Source organism: Vulpes lagopus, chromosome 4, assembly GCF_018345385.1.
Source record: "Vulpes lagopus strain Blue_001 chromosome 4, ASM1834538v1, whole genome shotgun sequence".
Lineage (NCBI taxonomy): Eukaryota > Metazoa > Chordata > Mammalia > Carnivora > Canidae > Vulpes > Vulpes lagopus.
This window is the reverse complement of record NC_054827.1, coordinates 33,680,872-33,703,112: the sequence shown is the minus strand read 5'-3', so window position 1 is coordinate 33,703,112 and position 22,241 is coordinate 33,680,872. Positions and strand designations below refer to the sequence as shown.

The window sequence follows — 22,241 nt, the reverse complement described above, 5'->3', positions numbered from 1 at the left end:
AATATCAAAATCCCAGAGAACACAGGCAATGACCTCTTTGACATCAGCCATAGCAACTGCTAACTAGATATGGCTCCTTAAGCAAGTGAAACAAAAGCAAAAATAGACTATTGGGATTTCAGCAAAATAAAATGCTTCTGCACAGCAAAGGAAATAATCAACAAAACTAAAAGGAAACCTTTGGAATGGGAGAAGATGTTTGCAAATGACATATCCAATAAAGGGTTTGTATCCAAAATATATAAAGGACTGATACAATTCAATGCCCAAAAAGCAAATAATCCAGTTAAAAAGTGGGCAGAAGACATGAATAGACATTTTTCCAAAAAGAAATACAGATGACCAAAAGACACATGAAACGATGCTCAACAGCACTGGTCATCAAGGAAATGTAAATCAAAAGTACAGTGGGATGTCACCTCACACCTTTCAGAATGTCTAAAGTCAACAACACAAGAAACAAGTGTTGGCAAGGATGTAGATGTTAGTAGGAATGCAAAGTGGTGCAGCCACTCCAGTAAACAGTATGGAAGTTAGTCTAAAAGTTAAAAATAAAATTACTCTATGATGCAGCAACTGCACTATTAGGTATTTACCCAAAGGATACAAAAATACTGATTCAAAGGAATATATGCACCCCAATATTGACAGCAGCATTATCTACAAGAGCCAAGCTATGGAAAAAGCCCAAATGTCCATCAACTGATGAATGCATGAAGAAAAAAGTGGGAGTACATACATATATACATATATGTGTGTATGTATATACACATATATGTATATATATACATAATGCAATATTATTCAGCCATAAAGAAGAATGAAATCTTGCCATTTGCAGTGATATGGATCAGCTAGAGTATTAGACTAAGTGAAATAAGTCAATTAGAGAAAGACACATACCATATGATTTCTCTCATTTATGCAAATTAAGAAAAAAAGCAAATGAGCATAGGGGGGAAAAAGAGAGAGGAAAACCAAGAAACAGACTCTTAACTATAGAGAACAAACTGAAGGTTACCAGAGAGGAGATGGGTGGAGGAAGATGAGTTAAATAGGTGATAGGGATTAAGCGGTGCACTTGCTGTGATGAGCACCAAGTGTTGTATATAAGCGTTGAATCACTAAATTGTATACCTGAAACTAATATTTTACTGTATGTTAACTGGAATTTAAATAAAAACTTTAAAGGACACCTGGGTTGCTTAGTTGGTTAAGCATCTGCCTTTGGCTCAGGTCATGATCCCAAGTTCCTGGGATGAGCCCTACATTGGGCTCCATACTCAGTGGACAACCTGCTTCTCTCTCTCTCTCCCTCTTCCTCCCCCAACCTTGCTCATGCTCTCTCGTACTGTCTCTCAAAAAAATAAAATCTTAAAAAAACATAAAAAATTAAGATTTCAAGGGCTAAAGTTAGATTAATTAATGAAAGCAATTCAATTATGTACTCTAGAATTATCACTATGTACATTATTTAAGGTATATGCAGTATTTTAACAAAATGTGTATCTTGAAAATTATGTCTGATGGATAGTGTGAACATCTATTTAAAGTGTATTAACATACACTAAAAATTTTATTTGGCTTATGAATCCTTTTGGAGATCTTAAATTCTACCACACAGCCAGTGGTACATCAGAGGCTTCACCAAAAGTGGTAGGGGAGAGTAACACCAGCCCAACTGTACACAATGTTCTCTAAATAACTTCCTAAACAGTAAAATCATAGCAATGATGAAAATATAGATATCTTAGAGCAATTTTTCTATGGTCTCATTTTTTTCTGCCTTTGGGCAAAAAAGGAAAGTGGAAAAGAAAAAGCAGCTCTTGACATTCAGGTGAAAGTATTAACAGCAAGGCATTAGAGTACTGACCTGCACTCATAACTAAATCATCATGCTTAACTGTTGAATATAAGCAATTTTAGGAGTATTAACTTTAAGCCAAGTCACTCTGTGGCCATGATGGATCAAGAAAAAAGAAAAACTTGCTCCATAAATTATGTCTTGAATATAAAAAGACATGACATAAATGTTGTCCAAACAAGATTACCAAGCATCCCTTTCATCTAGCTGAGTGACTATTGCTTCATTATCAATGACTTTAACTTCTCTCCAGTCTTCCTGCTTTGTATATAAGTCCTAATGAGGTATCCAATCATAGAATTACCTTCACTTTCTGAGAAGAGAACATCTGATTCAGAAGAAAGATCCACTTTCTAAAATCCTGTTGAAAATCACTTAAAACACACCCAAATCCTATAAGAAAAAGTTTTTAAAACTCTGGAACCAAGATGTCCCACAGTTTCCCACAGTGTTTAGTTTTACTGACTGGTACATGTAATATATGTTCATATATGATATGAACATCACATGTTCAACTACAAGTGTGTTCCTGTGGTCTTTGGCTGGAAAGCATTGAAACAGAACCTGATCTACAAAGCATGGGTTGAAGTATATACCAGTAAGGGTACAATTCTAATCGGAAACACATGCACATACACATACACACACAGAAGGCACCTGAATATAACCAGAAAGGGAAGAATTATATGATTAACTGAGCCTTAAGAATGAGAACTAAATCAAGAGATACTGCGGATTGGGTTTTTTTTTTTTTTTTTGATTCAGTACAGAACATTCAATCTCTTAACTTGAATAATCAGAGTGCAGAACAAAACAATGGGCCTCCGTCAATTAGGTAACTGGAAATTAAAAGGTACTTAGCACTAAAGTGTGTACAAACTTCATTCTAAAACCTGGATGACCACTGAACCAACCATGTGCAGCGAAGACTCCAGGAAGTTCATAAAAAGTGTCTTAAGAGGCTTAAAGAAATAAACAGTATTTCAGCTGCTACTCAAAGAGAGATTATTGTTTATAGCATGAGTCCAACTATGTTAAATGCCTCCCATAACAAAATTCTATAGCTTTCAGAAAGCATAAATGAATGCAAAGTATCTGTTACATATTTTTCATAGTATCCAATATAAAATTTAAAAATTGTGAAACATGCCAAAAAATTAAATGTGACATAGTTAAGAAGCATATTAATCACTAGATACCAATATTAAAATTATTCAAATATTGCAATTAGCAGAGAAGCACTTTATAAAAGTTAATATAAAAATGATCATTAATTTAAAGGAAAATACAGTCATAATAGCTAGAAGTTTTTCTTTAGTCGGTATACGCAATTTTTATACGCAATTTTAGTAATTGTGAAACAAACTTCAATGTATTTTGAGCTTGAACATATGAAAAGGCAACTTATATAAATATACTAAAATGTACTTGGTGGTGTTTAATCAGAAATAAAATTATCACTGGAAGTTGATGTCTTAAATACAGAGATATATGTGAACATATAAGAAATTGCATGATGCATATATTACATGTATGTTCTAGATCTACTGACTAAGAAGGCTTAGAAGTAATGAAAGACATTTTAAATAAGCACATCTGGTGCCCAGATATTTATTTTTTAAATATTATTCTCTACTAAAAAGAATATGGGCTACTTGGATATATAGCTGTATCCAGAGTAGGGGTAGGAAAAAGCGTAACAGGAGTATAGAACATTTTGTGATAGAAAAACTTGGAAGTTCTTAAAGAGCCATACACACTTTTGATAAAACACTATAGCCAAATAAAAGAAACTCTCAGTAGCCAAAACTGAGACAATTTGAAAAGGAATAAAAATAAATAACAGTAATGTATTCTATACTATTAAGTAAAATAACAATTGGTGAATCTGAACTGATATTAACAAATATGTAAACAAACAAATAAATATAGTGAAGGGAATACTTCCTACAGCACATTTCTAGCTTAAAAAAGTAGAATCAATAATGGAGTTACAGGGATCCCTGGGTGGCGCAGCGGTTTGGCGCCTGCCTTTGGCCCAGGGCGCGATCCTGGAGACCCGGGATCGAATCCCACATCGGGCTCCCGGTGCATGGAGCCTGCTTCTCCCTCTGCCTGTGTCTCTGCCTCTCTCTCTCTCACTGTGTGCCTATCATAAATAAATAAAAATTAAAAAAAAAAAAAATAATGGAGTTACAAATCGTCAATGGATTTTAAACCTAGTGGGTGAAAGTTTGAAGAGGAGCAGAGTATGTCCATGGTCTCAATTTAATTTAACCTAAAATATCCAAGATTGAGAAAAAATGCCAAGCACCTTTTAAGAACTTCATTAGGGCATACATCACTTTAGTAGTAAGCATGCCAAAATGCATAACATGAATAATTATGAAAAATATCCATCAAAATCAAATTGAAGGAAATCTTTAAAACAATTACTCTGTAGCATTTTTAAAAAACCTTATGGAAAAGAAAAAATTAAAACAAAATTTTCTAGATGAAAAATTGGTATGCCTGGATTTGTTCCTTAAAAAGGCAAAATAGTTATAAATACTTCACCGAAACAAAGAAATTTTAATACAAGCTATGTTTTTATAGCTGCAATGTAGTTATATAAGAAAATATCTTTATTCTCAGGAAAGACACACGATTTATTTAGGGGTTAGAGAAGGATAGTTTTTAATATTCTTTCAAATATTTTAGGAAAATCATTTTGAAGACAAGAGAGGAGAGTTGGAAAAACAGAAGGATAAAGCAAATGGGCAAAATGTAAACAATCGGTAAACCTAGGTAAAGGTGTATGAGGAATCTATACTATTCATGCAAACTGGAAATGTTTTACAGAATTTTTACTTTTACTATCAAACAAATTTTTAAATCATATCAAAATAAAATATTATAATAACAGCAACATTCTAAATATTCCCAACAGACTATCTAAATTCCACACTGGCATCAACCCAATAGTGTTAGTGGAATTCATGTTTATATTTTACATATCAGAAAAATGAAGCACATATTCAAGGTCACACAAGTAAGTAAGCAGTGGGATTAGGATTTGAAACCAAGATGCATGACTATAGAGTATCTATTCTTAACCACAGTGCTTTACTTACTGGATAGTAAAAATTCATGTATTTTCATTTCATCACCAGAAGAATGCTCATTCTTTGCAAAATTAAAGTGACAATCGCTTCTCAGCCTTTTGGCTAAGATCAAGTATTGTAAAATTAAAGTGACAGTATGCAAAATAAGAATGATCAGTCTAACTAATGTTAATGTACCTATATAAATTAAACACTGTGGGAAGGCGTAAGGGATAAGTAGATATAGAAGAAAGAACAGTATAAATATTCTGTATTAAAGACATAATTTCTAGTCTTACTTCATGATCAAGTAATATTCTGATTACTCATAACTTTAATTATCTGGTGGTATTTTCTAATTTAAAGCAATAGAGTTTCTCAAATAGATTTCTTAAAGCATACTTAGTTTTACACCGTATGTATCCTGAAGCACCTGAACCACAGTTCCCAGATATATCAGCCTTAGTATTAAGGTAAGCATAACACTCTTCAGGACCAAAATCTGCATCTGAAAAAAATATGTGGTTAGTCATATTGAGCTTGTATAAATTTAAAATATTTTATGAATATATTTGAAATTCTGAAATGTTTTAAAATATATTGTAGAAAATACAATCATAATATAAATTGAAAACAAAAACTAAATTTAAGATCACACTAAATTACCTCAATGAAATATTTAAAAATTGAAAGCACTCTTGTCAACTATCCAAAAGGATATCTTAATCATATTGTACAGTTTATTTTCTAGTTTTTAGTAAGTCTAGATATCTGTAAGTGTATTCTTATTCACTTACAGATTCAAGTAAATTTTGACTTATTAGTCAATAACCTATTTTCCATAAATGTCTTTTTAAGTCAAACCATTAGACTAATATCTTATTTTTCATATTTTTCTCAAACCAAAAAATCTTGGAGATCATAATTTTTACATTCACTATTCAATTCATGCATATGAAATGTTCAATTCTCTTAAGATCTAACCTACTCAAAGTAGTTTATTTATGATGACCTCTAATCAGTTTTAATGTAGTCGAAAGATTAACCCAAGAACTTTGATAGGAAGATTTAACCACTGAATTGTGGTACTGAAGAAAAATGACACACCTAAGAGGATCCACAGTGGACACATCAGGATCTCAGCTGAAATTCCCACAGGCTCTACTGAACTGAAAATAAGCAGTTTATTTCATCCCAGAGGTTATTTGCAAACCTCCTTATGGGTGAGAAGTCAAAATTATGTGCTTCAAAAGGGAAGCAGGCCATTGCTGGTGGAGATAAAAATAGACCGAAGTTGAAAGATCTTTATAGCTATAGTGACTAAATTAGAGACCCAAAGGGCTTCAACATATAGTTTATCCCCTCCCCAAAGCTTTTTCCTGCTTCTAAATGTGTGAAGAGCAAGAGATTAACCCATAAGAGACCCTTGACTATAGGAAACAAACTGAGGGTTCCCAGAGGAGAGGTGAGTTGGGGGATGAGGTAAATGAGTGATGAGTAGTGAGGAGAGCACTTGATGTAATGAGTACTAGGTGTTATACACAACTGGTTAATCACTAAACTCTACCTCTGAAACTAATAATACACTATATGTTACTAATTGATTTTAAATATTTTTTAAATAACAAAATTAAATAAAATATAAGATGACTTCCATAGAGCAGGATGGATTTTTCTGCAGTCTTGTATTGTCACGTATCTGCCAAGGGCAGGAGTCTCAGTAAATACAACTCTCAGTTGAAAACCCTGAAGAGTTATGCCATAGAAAGAGTGAACTAGATGGACCAAATTTTAAACCACGTATCAGTTTCTGATTTAATTAAAGTGATGAGTCTCTCATTTCATACACTTAATAGAAGAAAAGATAGGAAATAGTAGTATCTATACAAAAGAAGCATTTTAGACTGAAAGCAGGGCTTCAAAAAGGCAAAGATTGAAGAAAATAAAAAAAATTACTAGAAATATCTTTGTCATTCAAGAAAAAATATAAGATAAAGATATCTACCTACATTAAAATAGTTGAGAAAGGGAACAATGATATATATATGAAAATTACAAAGGATATAAATATGCAAGAAATAAAAGTATCAAAAATAAATATATTGAAGTAATTTATGGAGAGACAATTAAATATAAATATAAACTGAATTTTTAAGAAAATATGCATAATAATACAGGGTTTACACCAGAGTTTCAATTCACAGAACATTAAGAAGAATTAAGCATACAAATATACTTAAAAATGTCCAAACATATGATATGAAGACTGGCCAAAAACAAGGAAAATTTGTATTGTTCAAGGAGAAAAGAAACACAATTTGAAAGATTTTCTTTAGAAAATATGGAAACCATATGACAAGAGACTAACATCTTTAAAATGTTAATGGGGATAGAGGTTCTAATTCAAGATGGCAGTGTAAGAAGAGTCTGGGCAAATCTTCAGCTCCATATGGAAAAATTTCGCATCAGTAAAACTAAAATCTAAGTGGACAACTCCTACAGATTGAGCAAAGGAGAAAAATCCACATAGAATTTGATAGTAGAGACTGAGACACAGACAGCACCACCCCACCCCTGGCATAGTGACCTACAATCATAAGGGAATACAAAATCCAGAGCAATAACACAAAAAGAGCTGGAATGCCTATACTAACATCACAAAAATGCAGTATAAGAAAAATATTGTTACTAAAGACAACCAAAGAATTCTTACAACGATAAGTCAATCCACTAATAAAAATATTACAGTTATTAAGTGTGTTCCCTAAGAACAAAACACCAAAATCTAGGAAATAGAAACTGGCAGAATTGAAGTAAGAAATAGGCAAAAATAATACCTGATTTTTGTCAGCTTTTTTTTTTAAGATCATTTATTTATTTATTTGTGAGAGACACAGAGAGAGAGAGAGAGAGAGAGAGGCAGAGGCACAGGCAGAGGGAGAAGCAGGTCCCAGGCAGGAAGCCTGAGGTGAGACTCCATCCGGGGTCTCCAGAATCATGCCCTGGGCTGAAGGCAGCGCTAAACTGCTGAGCCACACTGGCTGCCCAGTCAGCTTTCAATAATGAATAGAACAAATAGATCAGTAAGGAAATACAAAACTAGAACAACACTACAAATGAACTAGACCTATCAGATATCTGTAGAACATTATCCAACAATAGCAGGATACATATTCTTTTCCATGCATTTGGAAATTCTCCAAAATAGATCAGATAAAATGTCAAGATAGTCTAAGTAATATGAAATATGTTCTCTGAACACAATTAAATTACATTAAAAATCAATAATAAAAGCACATTAGGGAATGTGCAAATATGGGAATTATAAAACACACTCCTAAATAACCGAAGCATCAAAGAAAAAAAATCTCATGGAAAATTAGAAAATAATTTAAAGTAAATAGGTATAAAAATATGACATACAAAAATTTATGGGAAACATTGAAAGCAGTATTTAGAAAGTGTAAATTTTTTTTAAAAAAATTTTTATTTATTTATTCATGAGAGACACAGGCAGAGGGAGAAGCAGGCTCCACGCAGGGAGCCCAACATGGGACTCGATCCCAGGTCTCCAGAATCACAACCCAGGCCGAAGGCTGCACTAAACCGCTGAGCCACCGGGCTGCCCGAAAGTGTAAATGTTTAAAATAGGAAAGAGTATTTCAAATTAATAACCTAGAATTCCATCTTAAGATACTAAAAGTAGAATTCTTAACATAAAGCAAACAGAAGGAAAGAAATAATAGTGATTATAGCAGAAAACAATACAATAAAAGATACACAAATGACGGAAAATCAACAAAACCAAAATTTCGTTCTTTGAAAAGATCAACAAAGCTGACAGATTTGAATTATTAATTAGGAAATTTCCTGCAATGAAATGGCTGAGTGCAGATGACTTCATTGGTAAATTCTCCAAAATTTTGAGATAATACGATACATTACAGATTCTTCTAAAAATATGAGTTAAGGAATGCTTTTGCATCATGCAATGTGACTTATTAAAACAACTCAAGACATTTCAAAAAAGAAAAAAATTAGAACAATATCTTTCACAAATATAGATATAAAAATTTCAAAAAATCTACAGAATTTAAGAAACAAAACAAATGAACATAGAGGGGAAAAAAGAGATGAGAATGAAAAAACAGACTCTTAACTATAGAAAACAAATGGATGGCTGCTAGAGGGGAGGTGGGTAGGTGGATGGTTAAATAAGTGATAGGGATTAAAGAGCACACTTGTGATGAGTACTGGTTGTTGTATCGAAGTGTTGAGTCACCATATTGTACAGCTGATACTAATATATTATACTATGTGTTAACTAACTGGAATTTAAATAAAACCTTTAAAAAATCTACAAATGAATGCCCTGTATGAATAGCGATTTTAAAAATCTCAACAAAATGCTAGTAAGTTGAATTCTAGAGCATATTTAAACATTGTACATCATTACCAAGTGAGATTTATTCCTGGCATGCAAGGATGATTCAAATACAAAACTTTGTCAGTGTTATACACCAAACTAGCACAATAAAAGGGGAAAACACATGGTCATGTCAACTGATGCAAAAAAAAGTATATGAAAAATTCAATGCATTTTAATGATAAAAACAACAAACTAGACATAGGAAAGTCCTTCAATATAATAAAGACCATCTATAAAAAACACAGTGAACATAATACTCAATGGTGAAAAATTGAAACCTTTTCCTAAATGACAAAGAACAACACAAGAATGCCAGATTTTGTCACTTAATGTAGTAGGAGTCCTAGCCTAGAGCAAGAGGCAAGTAAAAGAAATAATAGGCACCTAAACTGGAACAGAAAAAGTACCGTCTCTGTTCACAGTTGCCATGATTTTATGCATATAGAACCCTAAGGATTTCACACAAATACACACACACACACAACTAACACATCAATTCAGCAAAGCTTCAGGAAACTATTAAGATATCTACAGCTCCAATGCAAACTATATCAAAATACCGACTTTGCAGAAATAGAAAAATCTGTCCTAAAATCTGCATAAAATCTCAAGGACCCTAAATAGAGAAAATAAACTTAAAAATGGAGGACAAGCTTGGAGGTCTCATACTTCCTGATTTCAAAACTTATCACAAAAAGCTACAGTATTCAAAACAATGTATATTGGCATACTAGCATAAAGACAGATATATATACATATATATATGCAACTAGAATAAAATAGAGATAGAATAAAATGGAATAAATATAATTTATAATAAATATATTATTTAATTATTAATTGTAGAATTATTTATTAAATATTAATTAAATATAATAAATAAATATACTTAATAAAATAGAATTTATAGAATATATAGAATAAAATAGTGTATATATATATATATATATATATATATATATATACACACAAATAGAATAAAATAGAGACCCCGGGAGTAAATCCTTTCATACGTCTGATAATTTTTGATTAGGATACCAAAACCATTCAGCTGGAAAGGATGGTCTTTTCGATGATTAGTGTTAAGAAAATGGATATACATATGCAAATGAATGAAGTTGAACCCTTAGTTATATGATATTCTAAAATTAACACAAAATGGAGTAGATACATAAATATAAGAACTACAATTATAAAACTCTCTTTTAAAATGATAGGGATTAAGGAGTGCACTTGTTTTGATGAACACTGGGTGTTGAATCACTAAATTGTACATCTGAAATTAATATTACCCTATATGTTAACTAACTTGAATTTAAATAAAAACTTTAACATCTTTTTTTATTTGTGTATAATTTACACAGAGTGTGTTGCATTAGTTTCAGGTATACAACATATCAACTCAATGTCTCTATATATTGTAGCGAAAACCTACAAAACTCTTAGAAGAAAATATAGAGGAAAAGTTTTCTGACATTGGATTTGGCAATTATTTCTTGGATGTGATGCAAAAAACACAGACAACAAAAGAAAATATAAGTCAAAATATTAAAAACAGTTGTACTTGAAAATGAACAGTGAAGTCACCTTTAATGGATATGAAATTTCAGTTTGGAAAAGTGAAAAAATTCTGCGGATGGATCACGGTGATGTTTGCAAAGTAATGTGGATACATTTAATGAGATTGAATTGTACATTTACAAATGGTAAAAATGATATGTCATGTATATTTTTCACAATAAAAATCTCTCAAGCATATACCAACAATCCATATCCATCAATATAAAAAAGAATACACCATGACCAAGTGGTATTTTTTCCAGATATGCAAGGTTAGTATGATGCACTGTATCAATAAACTAAAAGACAAAAAAAAAGATCATTTCAATAAACACAGAAAAGAATGGGAAAACCTAGCATTTTACTCTTGATTTACAAAAAACAAAAACTGGGTGACAGAAGTAGAACTTCCTTAACCTAATAAAGAGTATTATAAAACCATAGTTAGCATCATCTGTAACATTGAAAAACTCAACTCCCAACCCCTAAGATAGGGAATAAATGAGAATATATGTCCTAACTACTTCTACTCAATATTGTACTGGAAGTACTAATGGAGGAAAAATAGCCAAGAAGAAAAAATAAAAAGCATATAGATTGCAAGTTAAGAAATTAAAATACTCATTTCCTATGACATTTTCTGATATATAGAAATTCTAGGAATCCACTAAAAATATTTATTAGAACTAGTAAGGAATTTTAGTAGTTTGTAGGATAAAAGTTTAATAACCAATATCAATTGATATCTATACACTAGTAATGAACAATGAAATTGAAAAAAAATCCTATCTATAATAGCATCAAAAAGAATACCAAGAAATATATTTAACAAAAGTATAGAGCTTATATACTGATAATTACAAAACTATAAAACATTTAGTTAAAATTAACTAAATAAGATACTAATAATTGGAAAGACATCTCATGTTTATGGATTAGAAGTCTTCATATAGTTGATATAACATTGCACCTCAAGTTGATGTACAAATTTGACACAAAATTACTATAAAAATTCTACATCTGACTTTTTTGCAGAAACTGATTAGCTGATTCTGAAATTGAAGAAATAGAAGAGACCCAGGATATCTAAAATAATATTAAAAAGAAAAAAATTGGATTTCTCACATTTCTTGATTTCTAAACTACAAAGCTATAGTAATCAAGACACTGTGCTACTGACATAAACACAGTGATGTATATATCAATGGACTAAAATTGATGGTCCAGATATAAACCGTTACTTTTGTAAACAAAAAATTTTTCAGCAGAGATGCCAAGTCAGTTAAATGGGGGAGTAATCATCTTTTTAACAGTGATGCTGAGACATTTGGATATCCACATGCTAAAATATTGAGTTGGAACCATATTTCACACCATATACAAAACTAACTCAAAATCGATTCTAGACTCAAATTTATTTTTATTTTTTTTTAAATATTTTATTTATTTATTCATGAGAGACACAGAGAGAGAGGGAGAGACACAGGCAGAGGGAGAAGCAGGCTCCATGCAGGGAGTCAGACGGGGGACTCGACCCCGGGTCTCCAGGATCATGCCCTGGGCCAAAGACAGGCGCTAAACTGCTGAGCCACGCAGGGATCCCCTAGACCCAATTTTTTTTAAATTTTTTTTTAATTTATGATAGTCATCAGAGAGAGAGAGAGAGAGGCAGAGACATAGGCAGAGGGAGAAGCAGGCTCCATGCACCGGGAGCCCGACGTGGGATTCGATCCCGGGTCTCCAGGATTGCACCCTGGGCCAAAGGCAGGCGCTAAACCGCTGCACCACCCGGGGTTCCCTAGACCCAAATTTAACAGGAAAACTCCCAGAAGAAAAAAAAAGGAGTAAGTCAGAACCTTGGACTAAGCATGGACTAAGCAATGCTTTCTTGTATATAACACCAAAATGTAAAGCAGACACACACAAAAATAGATCATTTGAACCTCATCAAAATTAAAACTTTGAATTTCAAAGGAGGCTATCAGGAAAGTGATGATATAATCTAAACAATGGAAGAAAAGATTTGCAAAATATGAATTTAGCAATAAACTGAATACAGATTATATAAAGAGCTATTACAATTCAATAATAAAAAAGACAACCCAATTAAAAAACAGGTGAAGAATGTAAATAGATATCTCCAAAGAAGACATACAAATGGTCAATAAGCACATGAAAAGATGCTCATCTTTAGTCTTCAGGTAAATGCAAATGAAAACCACAAGATACCACTTCACACTCATTAGATCTTCCACAGAATAACTCAATATCATATGGATATCAGTTAAACTAAAAATAATGTATGAGTTAATTTATTAATCTAGTTCTTAAGTTCATATGGAGAGGAGTCAAGTCAATACATATGAAGAAGATACAAAAGGCTAAGATGCCTTATTTTTGAGATATTAAAATAATTGTAAAGGGAGAGAAATTAAAATAGCATAAGATTGACAAAGCAGAGAAAAACGACCAAGAGAACACTGAGAAACATTCACACTTTTAGGTTTAAAACCAACAACCACAGTCAAACAAACACTTAGCTTTTAGCAGATACCACATTGCAGTGCATTTAGAATTAAGTTGAAGCAGTAAAGGTGATCACCAATATGCTGTAATAGTAAACTGAATATATGTTGAACAACACACACACACACACACACACACACACACAATCACATACATCTTTTCTTTCCTTCCCCTAGCTTCAGGCAACTATTAATTTACCTTCTATCTTTATATATTTGCCTTTTCTGTATGCTTAATATAAATGGAATCAGAATCTGTTTTTTTGTGGCTGGCTTTCTTAGCATAGGTTTTCAAAATTTATTCACATTTAGCAAATATCACTTCATTTTTATCAATTACATGATATTCTGCTTTTTATTTACTCATTCATCAGTTGATGGATATTTGCATTGTTTCTACATTTTGACTATTATGAATAAATGGTATCAGGAATATTTGCATGTAAGGTTTTGTGAGCACGTTTTCAGTCCTCTTAGCTAATACATACCAAGGGTTAAACTGCTATGTTCAACATTTTGAGGAACTTCCAAACTGCTTTTTTAAGCAACTGTACTATTTTATAACTAGCAAAGCATAAGAGTTAGGATTTTGCCTTATCCTCACAAAAATTGCTATTTTAATTATGGCTATCGTAGTGATTGTGAACAAGTATCTTTTTGTGGGTTTAATTTGCATTTCCTTAATAATTAATGATATTGAGCATCTTTCATATGATTTGCCATTTCTGTGTCTTTTTTCCCAGAAATGTCTATTCAGATTATTTCCTTATTTGTTAAACTACATTGTCTTTTTATTGTTGAGTTGAATGTCTTATGTATTCTGTATATGACCATTATTAAAAATATGGTTTGCAAATATATTCTCCCACTCCTTGAGCTGTCTTTTCACTTTCTTGGTGATTTTCTTTGAAGAACAAAATCTGCTTAAAGTTTTGAAATCCAAATTATTCCTTTTTCTCTTATCGCTTGTGCTTTGAGTATCTTATCTAAGAAAACTTAGCCTAATCCATGGTCATTAAGATTTATGCCTATGCTTTCCTCTAAAAGCTTTATGGTTTTAGCTCTTACATTTAGATCTACAATACATTTGAAGTTAATTCTTGTGTTTGGTGTGAGGTAGGGGTTCAAATTCATTCTTTTGTCTATGTACACTTGTTCAAGGACATTTATTGAAAAGATTTACAGGGATCCCTGGGTGGCGCAGCGGTTTGGCGCCTGCCTTTGGCCAGGGGCGCGATCCTGGAGACCCGGGATCGAATCCCACGTTGGGCTCCCGGTGCATGGAGCCTGCTTCTCCCTCTGCCTGTGTCTCTGCCTCTCTCTCTCTCTGTGTGACTATCATGAATAAATAAATAAAATCTTTAAAAAAAAATGAAAAGATTTACAGAGTATTTTGGATCATTACAGAATCCTGGGTGGGCAGTTATTTTCTTTTAGTGTTTAAGAAGTGTCTTTACTTCATCATCTGGCTTCTCTAATTGTTGACAAGAAATCTGACTCACACTTGCTTTTTAAAAGGCATTGTGTCTTTTTTCTCCCACTCTCTATGTTTTGTTTTCATCTTTTCATTTTTTGTAGTAGTTTTGCTATGATGTCTTTATGTGTTTTATCTTTAGACATTCTTCTTAAGATTCTTAGAGCATCTTGAATTTGTAGGATTAACTTTCATTTTGAAAATTATTGGTTCTTAACTCTTTAAATATTGCTACTTTCCATTCTCTATTTTATCTTTTTAATGACTCTTTCCAAAATTAAGCAGGTTGACTGAGATAGTGACCACTGAAATCAAATCAGGCAATTAAATGTGTCAGAGCTTATGTACAGTTTTATTCTGAATCTGCTCATTATCTTGGGTGTGACCCTTGTAAGCTACTGACTTCTCAATATTTGTCTTCACTATAAGTCTGCTTGAGATAAATGTTTACCTTCAGAAAATCTCAGAAAGCTTCCTAGCCTGCTAACATAGGCACTTTAAATCTTTTAGAAGACTAAGGATTTGTGGTGGTAGGCTTACTCCACCATTTGGTCTTTGATAATCTTGTGACTGCAGGGAAATTCATAATGCCTTTTTAATGTTTTTAATCTAATTAAACAAATTGCTAAGCAGCTTCAGAGCTCCCAAAAAGCCTCACGGAAATTTTTTTCTATGGTTTTGACAGTCCCCTTAAATTTCAATTGCTAAAATTTTCTATTTTTTTTTTCTAGTGGAAGATTTATGCCTAATCCAAGCCTGACTTTCAGCTTTCAAAATCACCAAATGTCTCTAGGAAAAAAAATTGGCTAATAATAGTCCCCTAAAATACACAAACTTTCTCTCCTGTGGTAATTTAAACAATTAGCTATCTTTGGTTTCATTATAGTCTAATACTTTTTAAAATATCATCAGGGGACACCAGGTGGCTCAGGGGTTGAGTGTCTGCCTTTGGCTCAGGGCGTGATCCTGGGGTCCTGGGATCTAGTCCTACATTTGGGTCCCCACAGAGAGCCTGCTTCTGCTTCTGCCTGTGTCTCTGCCTCTCTGTCTCTCATGAATAAATAAATAATTTTTAAAAGAATTTAAAAATACAATATCATCAATACAATGCATCTTGTTTTTTCTAGTTATTTTCTCACAATTACATCTGTCGCTACTCGCTACATCTTATCCCTAAATTTAATATTGAAAACAGATTTTATATTTAATGTAATTGCTAAATATTTAAATGTAAATAAGCTATCTTAGAATTTATTGTCCATTCTATTTTCTTTTTTTAACTTTGTTCTTGTCTTCTTTGGGGCTAATCAAGTATTGTTATTCTTTTTGGTTTTCTCCTTTATGAGCTTGTAGTTTCATATTATTTTATTATTATTCTTATAGCTATCTTAAATTATAAAATGAATACTTGATTTATGACAATTTTTCATTTTACTTTGTGCCACATTTTATTGGAATGATTGACTTTTGTTTCAGGATTTGTTTTTTTCCTCAGTGAAACTATTTTTTTCTATTTTTATTCTTCTAGGGATTACCACATTTTTGATATATTAAGAACTCCATTTCATATTATTCTTTATGTTTTAAGAGATATGTTTATTAGTCAACAGTGAACTTTGCTAATTCCTATGATGATTATTTCTTCTTGCTAATTCTTCTATCCCCTGGTTTAGTCTCCCTTTCCTGCGACATCATTAACAACCAATTCTTATAGAAATAAATTTGGAAAGTAAATTATAGAAGTTCAAATGCATGCTATCACATACTTTTTTTTGGGGGGGTGGGTATCTACCTATTTAAGATTTGGTGAAATTTGCAATTCTATCATAGATGATAGATGATGAGGAGGAGGAAGATAGATGATAGATAGATAGATAGATAGATAGATAGATAGATAGATAGATGATAGATAGATAATAGATGATAGATAGATAGATGATAGATAGATAGATAATAGATAGATAGATATCTGAGAGAGAGAGATGGGGAGATAGAGATATCTCTCTTCAAAAATTCCTTTGTGGTTCAAGTCACCCAGTTCTTTGGGAGAGCACTTTACCATTATATAAGTTTCTTTCCTTGTATCTTTGTGTCATCTTTCTTCAAACCAACAGTCATTCTATGTCATTGTATTTTTATTTTGGGTTAATAATCACTTTGCAACTCATTTTTACACAAAAACTAGAGGAGGCATTTACCTGTTACAATTGAGAAAAGATTGACCCATCATGGTACAAAATATACACAGAATCATTTGCTGAAAAAGATGGGGACAGCAGCAATGGCAGCAGCATGTCATGTCAGTATCAGAAAAGGCAAGAGCAATTGACAGAGGAATTATTTAGGATATATAAATATCCTAAATAATTCCTCTGTCATATATCCTAAATAATTCCTCTGTCAATTGCTCTTGCCTTTTCTGATACTGACATGACATGCTGCTGCCATTGCTTCTGTCCCCATCTTTTTCAGCAAATGATTCTGTGTATATTTTGTACCATGATTTTCCTTTTTGTTTTCAACTTTGGTGCACATCATCTTTCAATGATTCCATAGTTACTGGATCTTCATGACCCCTTTTTGGGATTTTATAAGCTATCCATGTGGTTCCCAGGTGTGAATTTGTGTAACTGGAGGTGCGTACCTGCATGTATGATTTAAATTATATTCATATGCCAACTTACATTTATGACCTTCTAATGCCCATAGCCATATGTATTTATTTTATATTTACTAATAAAAATTGTGGATATGGAGTAAGAGAAGGAAGTGTAACTTATGTTAAGTCTGCTTTCTTCCTTCTTAAATGAAGATCCCATGGACTTTGAATCTTTCCCTTTATTATTTTGTGGAAATAATTCATAACTTTAATTCCAGACAACTTGTCTAATTTTTTTCTTACAGAGTATTCATTATATCTTTCTGTAATCCTTTAAAATATTTATACTAAATCACATTATTTTTTAAAATCACAATTATGTATCAACATCTTTTTTTGCTTTCCAGAAAAATACATATATGAGAGATCAAATTATAATAAATACCTTGACCAAATACAGCTATACATTGTTGTATTCCACTTATACAACTTCCATTCAGACAGACCCATTGATTCTCTCCACATGGATGCCCATTCTGAACAAAAAAGTTATCTTGACATGTTGCAGATGATCCATTGCAATATTCAGGGAGATCACATTCATCAGTGGAAGTTCTACATATTTCTCCTTTTGCAGAATACTGATGGAGTGAAGTAAATGACATTGAATAAAGCAGAATGTAAACATATAAATATTATGAAAAAGATGACTTTGTTCATGTAAGTAACATAGAAAATTTTAAAAAGCTCTTACTTGACAATTTTTACAACATGCACCAGTATCACAAATTGAACCAACTTTTAGTGTACATGTGGCAGGATTACAGCATGTGTTTGAAACAGTTTCACAATCCTGAAAGGCAAATCAAATGCTCTGAAGTATCTTCCAATTTTACTTGTGTTAGACACATATTTTTATGATGACAACATATTATATAATATACAGATAGATGTTTAAATAACATGTCGGCGAACAAAATATGAAGCTACTTATTCATTTACTTAACAGATATTAGTTACTACTCTATGCTATATTGTATATCCCTAGGTAGGTTTGACTATGTTGGTAGTAGGATTTTCTGAAACTCTGGAGTCCACGAAAGGCAAGACATCAAGCTCTCTGATAAAGAGAGCTAGGTAGACAAAGAGATAGTTAAATACAAGACAAAAATAAATAGAAGCTATAATTTATCACTTTCATTATAGTGACTAGCTCCTAATCAAGTCTTATGAATCTACTGTGTCTTAACAAGTCTGTAACTTTTATGGGATGCTCAAAGTTTACTTTACATTTAATTCTCTGAAGATGAAGTGCTAGATAATTATATTTCTAAACAAACATTACTGAAATTAACTCCTCTATATCACTCATCTATATTATTATGTCTTGATTAGTGCTATGATTCATTCAATATTCCCAGTAGTTGTCTTTTTCAAAATTCAATTGTTATGCGTAATAAAAGCAACAGTTAAGAAGGAGAAGGCTGGAGAAACAATTCTTACATACAGTCACACACACACACTTTTACTTTTTAAATTCCCAGGGATTTGGAATAGGGTTAATTGGACAAAAATCTCAATAAGTTACACAAAAATAAATCATGTATTTCACTAGTCTTAATATGAGTTATAGCATAATACTTACTAAAGCAAACTAAATTTGCGGTATTTTCCAGAACTAATCTGTCTAATCAAATCATTGTATTTCCATCTATATGGGATTCCAGAAAGTAAAGTTATATCACAGGGGCTGTCTCAATTATATGATAATTAATAGAGCTATAATACACAGGTGTCAATTTTTACTAGAAATTTTCATAGTTTCCATTCAGACCCAAACAAGAAAAGACAAGTGGGTACTGGGAAATAGTTTCTTAAAAACACATCACCCAACAAGGTATGTAAAGCTCACTTTCATATTGGGGAGGGTGCACATGAGTAACTTAAGCTACTGCTGTAGGGAACACTGAACTCCTTTCTTGTCTTGATTTTTTCACCTCCATATGCCCATTATGAGTCTCATGAACTCTTTCCTTCATTACATTCCTTTTATCTCAACTCTTCCCACCTTCCTTCAATTTATCTAAAACTTATGTGGTTTAGAAACATGTTTTTTTTTTTAAGATTTATTTAATTGTGATAGACAGAGAGAGAGAGAGGCAGAGACACAGGAGGAGGGAGAAGCAGGCTCCATGCCGGAACCTGACACGGGACTCGATCCTGGGACTCCATCCCAGGACTCCAGGATCGCGCCCTGGGCCAAAGGCAGGCATTAAACCACTGAGCCACCAAGCAATCCCCAGAAACATGGTTTTATTAATTATATATGGTCCAATATTTTTTACTTAAATATTGACCTGTATTAAAATACTCAAAGCCTCAAGTATGCCTCATTTTATTGTTGAATTGTGAAAACTTTGTATCTATTTTCCTGAATGCCAGAAGATCCTAGGTTAGGAAGAAATATGGGAGTACCTTATTTTATTGTGCTTGACTTCATTGCACTTTACAGATATTACATTTTTTTAATTGAAGATTTTATTTTATTTTATTTTTATTTTTATTCTATCAGTGTCATTTTCCCAACAGTCTGTGTGTCACATTTTGGTAATTCTTGAAGTATTTCAAACTTTTTCATTATTATTATATTTGTTATGATGATCTGTTTTCAGTGATTTTTGATGTTACTATTGCAATTTTGGGTAGTGTCATGAACCATGCCCATATAAGACAATAAACTTAATTGTGTATTCTCTTGACTATTTCACTGATGAGCTGCTCCTCTTTCTCCCTCTTCTCAGGCTTCCTATTCCCTGAGACACAACATTGAAATTAGGCCAATTAATAACCCTGTAAAAGGAGGAGTCTCGTATTTCTCACTTTAAGTCAAAAGCTAGAAATGATTCAGCTTAATGAGGAAGGCATGTTGAAAGCTGAGATAGGCCAAATCCAGGACTCTTACACCAAAAAGTTAGCCAAGTTTTGAATGCAAAGGAAAAGTTCTTAAAGGAAATTAAAACTGCTGTCTCAGGGACACTTGAATGATAATGATAAGAAAGCAAAGTGGCCTTATTGCTAATATGGAGAAAGTTTTAGTGGTCTGGATAGAAGATCAAATCAACCATAACACTTCCTTAAGCAAAAACTTCATCTACAGTAAGACCCTAATTCTCTTCAATTCTGTAAAGGCTGAGAGAGGAGAGGAGGCTGCAGAAGACTCTGAAGCTGGCAGAGGTTGGTTCATGAGGTTTAAGGAAAGAAGCTATATACATCACACAAAAGTGCCAAGTTAAGTAGAAAGTGTTGATATAGAAGCTGTAACAAGTCATCTAGAAGATTGACTAAGATAATTAATGAAGATGACTATACTATGCAACAGGTTTTCAGTGGAGATAAAACAGGCTTCCATTGAAAGATGTCATCTAGGACTTTCATAGTAGGACAGAGAAGGTAATGCTTAACTTCAAAGCTTCAAAGCACAGGCTGACTCTCTTGGAAGCTAATGCAGCTGGTGACTTTTAGTTGAAGCCAATACTAATTTACTATTTCAAAAATTCTAAGGCCCTTAAATTTTATGCTAAATCTACTCTCTCTGTGCCCTTTAAATGAAACAACAAAGTCTGAATGACAGCATAGCTGTTTACAACAAGGTTTAGTGAATATTTTATGACCACTGTTGAGACATGCTTCTCAGAATAAAAGAAGTCTTTCAAAATATTACTACTGATTGACAATACATCTGGTCATCCCAAAGTTCTGATGGAGATGTACAATGAGATTAATGTTCCTATGATTGCTAACACAACATCCATTCTGCAGAACACTGATCAAGGAGTAACTTCAATTTACATTTCATAAAGTTACAATTACAATACATAGTGATTTCTCTAATGGATCTGAGCAAAGTTGAAAACTTTATGGAAAGGACTCACTGTACTGGGTGCCATGAAAAGCATTCAGAAAGCATTAACATAAGTTTGGAATAAATTGATTCCAACCCTCATGAAAAACTTGAGGGGGTCAAGACTTCAGTGGAAGAAGTAACTATAGGTGTGGTGGGAATAGCAAGAAAACTAGAATTGAAAGTGAAGCCTGAACATGTGACTGAATTACTGAAACCTCATGATAAAACTGACAAGGAGATGCTTCTTCTAATAGATAAGCAAAGAAAGTCATTTCTTGATATGGAATCTACTCCTGCTGTGAAGATTGTTGAAATGACAACGAAAGATATAGAATATCATATAAATTTAGTTGATTAAACAGCAGCAGGGCTCGGGAGGATTGACTCCGATTTGAATCAATTCTACTGTGAGTAAAACATCGTCAAATGCTATCACATGCTTACAGGGGAGCTGTTCATGAAAGAGTCAATAAATGCAGGAAACTTCATTGTTGTATTATTTTAGAAACTGCCAAAACCACTCCAAATTTCAGCAACCACCATCCTGATCAGTCAGCAGCCATCAACATTAAGACAAGATTATGACTTGCTGAAAGCTCAGATTATAATTAGCATTTAAAAAAATGTATTAGCAAAAAAATTATTTAACTATTTACCTTGTTTTTTAAACATAATTCTATTCCACACTTAATTGACTATTTTTATAGTCAATTTTATTACATATAAACATATAACTTTTATATGCACCAGGAGATCAAAAAATTTATTGTGATATTCACTTTATTGTGGTGGCCTAGAACCAA

At 32.5% G+C, this 22,241-nt stretch overlaps 1 protein-coding gene across 1 annotated transcript in view; it reads right to left on the bottom strand.

Annotated features, from left to right (window-relative positions):
- The window catches only part of ADAM2 (ADAM metallopeptidase domain 2), a 145,127-nt gene that overhangs the window by 35,797 nt on the left and 87,089 nt on the right, over nt 1-22,241 (bottom strand). The window contains exons 14-16 of the mRNA XM_041751306.1: nt 18,289-18,387; nt 17,980-18,175; nt 5,350-5,455 (exon numbers count right to left, since the gene is read on the bottom strand). Coding sequence (XP_041607240.1) covers nt 5,350-5,455; nt 17,980-18,175; nt 18,289-18,387 — 401 coding nt within the window. The remainder of the gene's footprint in view (nt 1-5,349; nt 5,456-17,979; nt 18,176-18,288; nt 18,388-22,241) is intronic.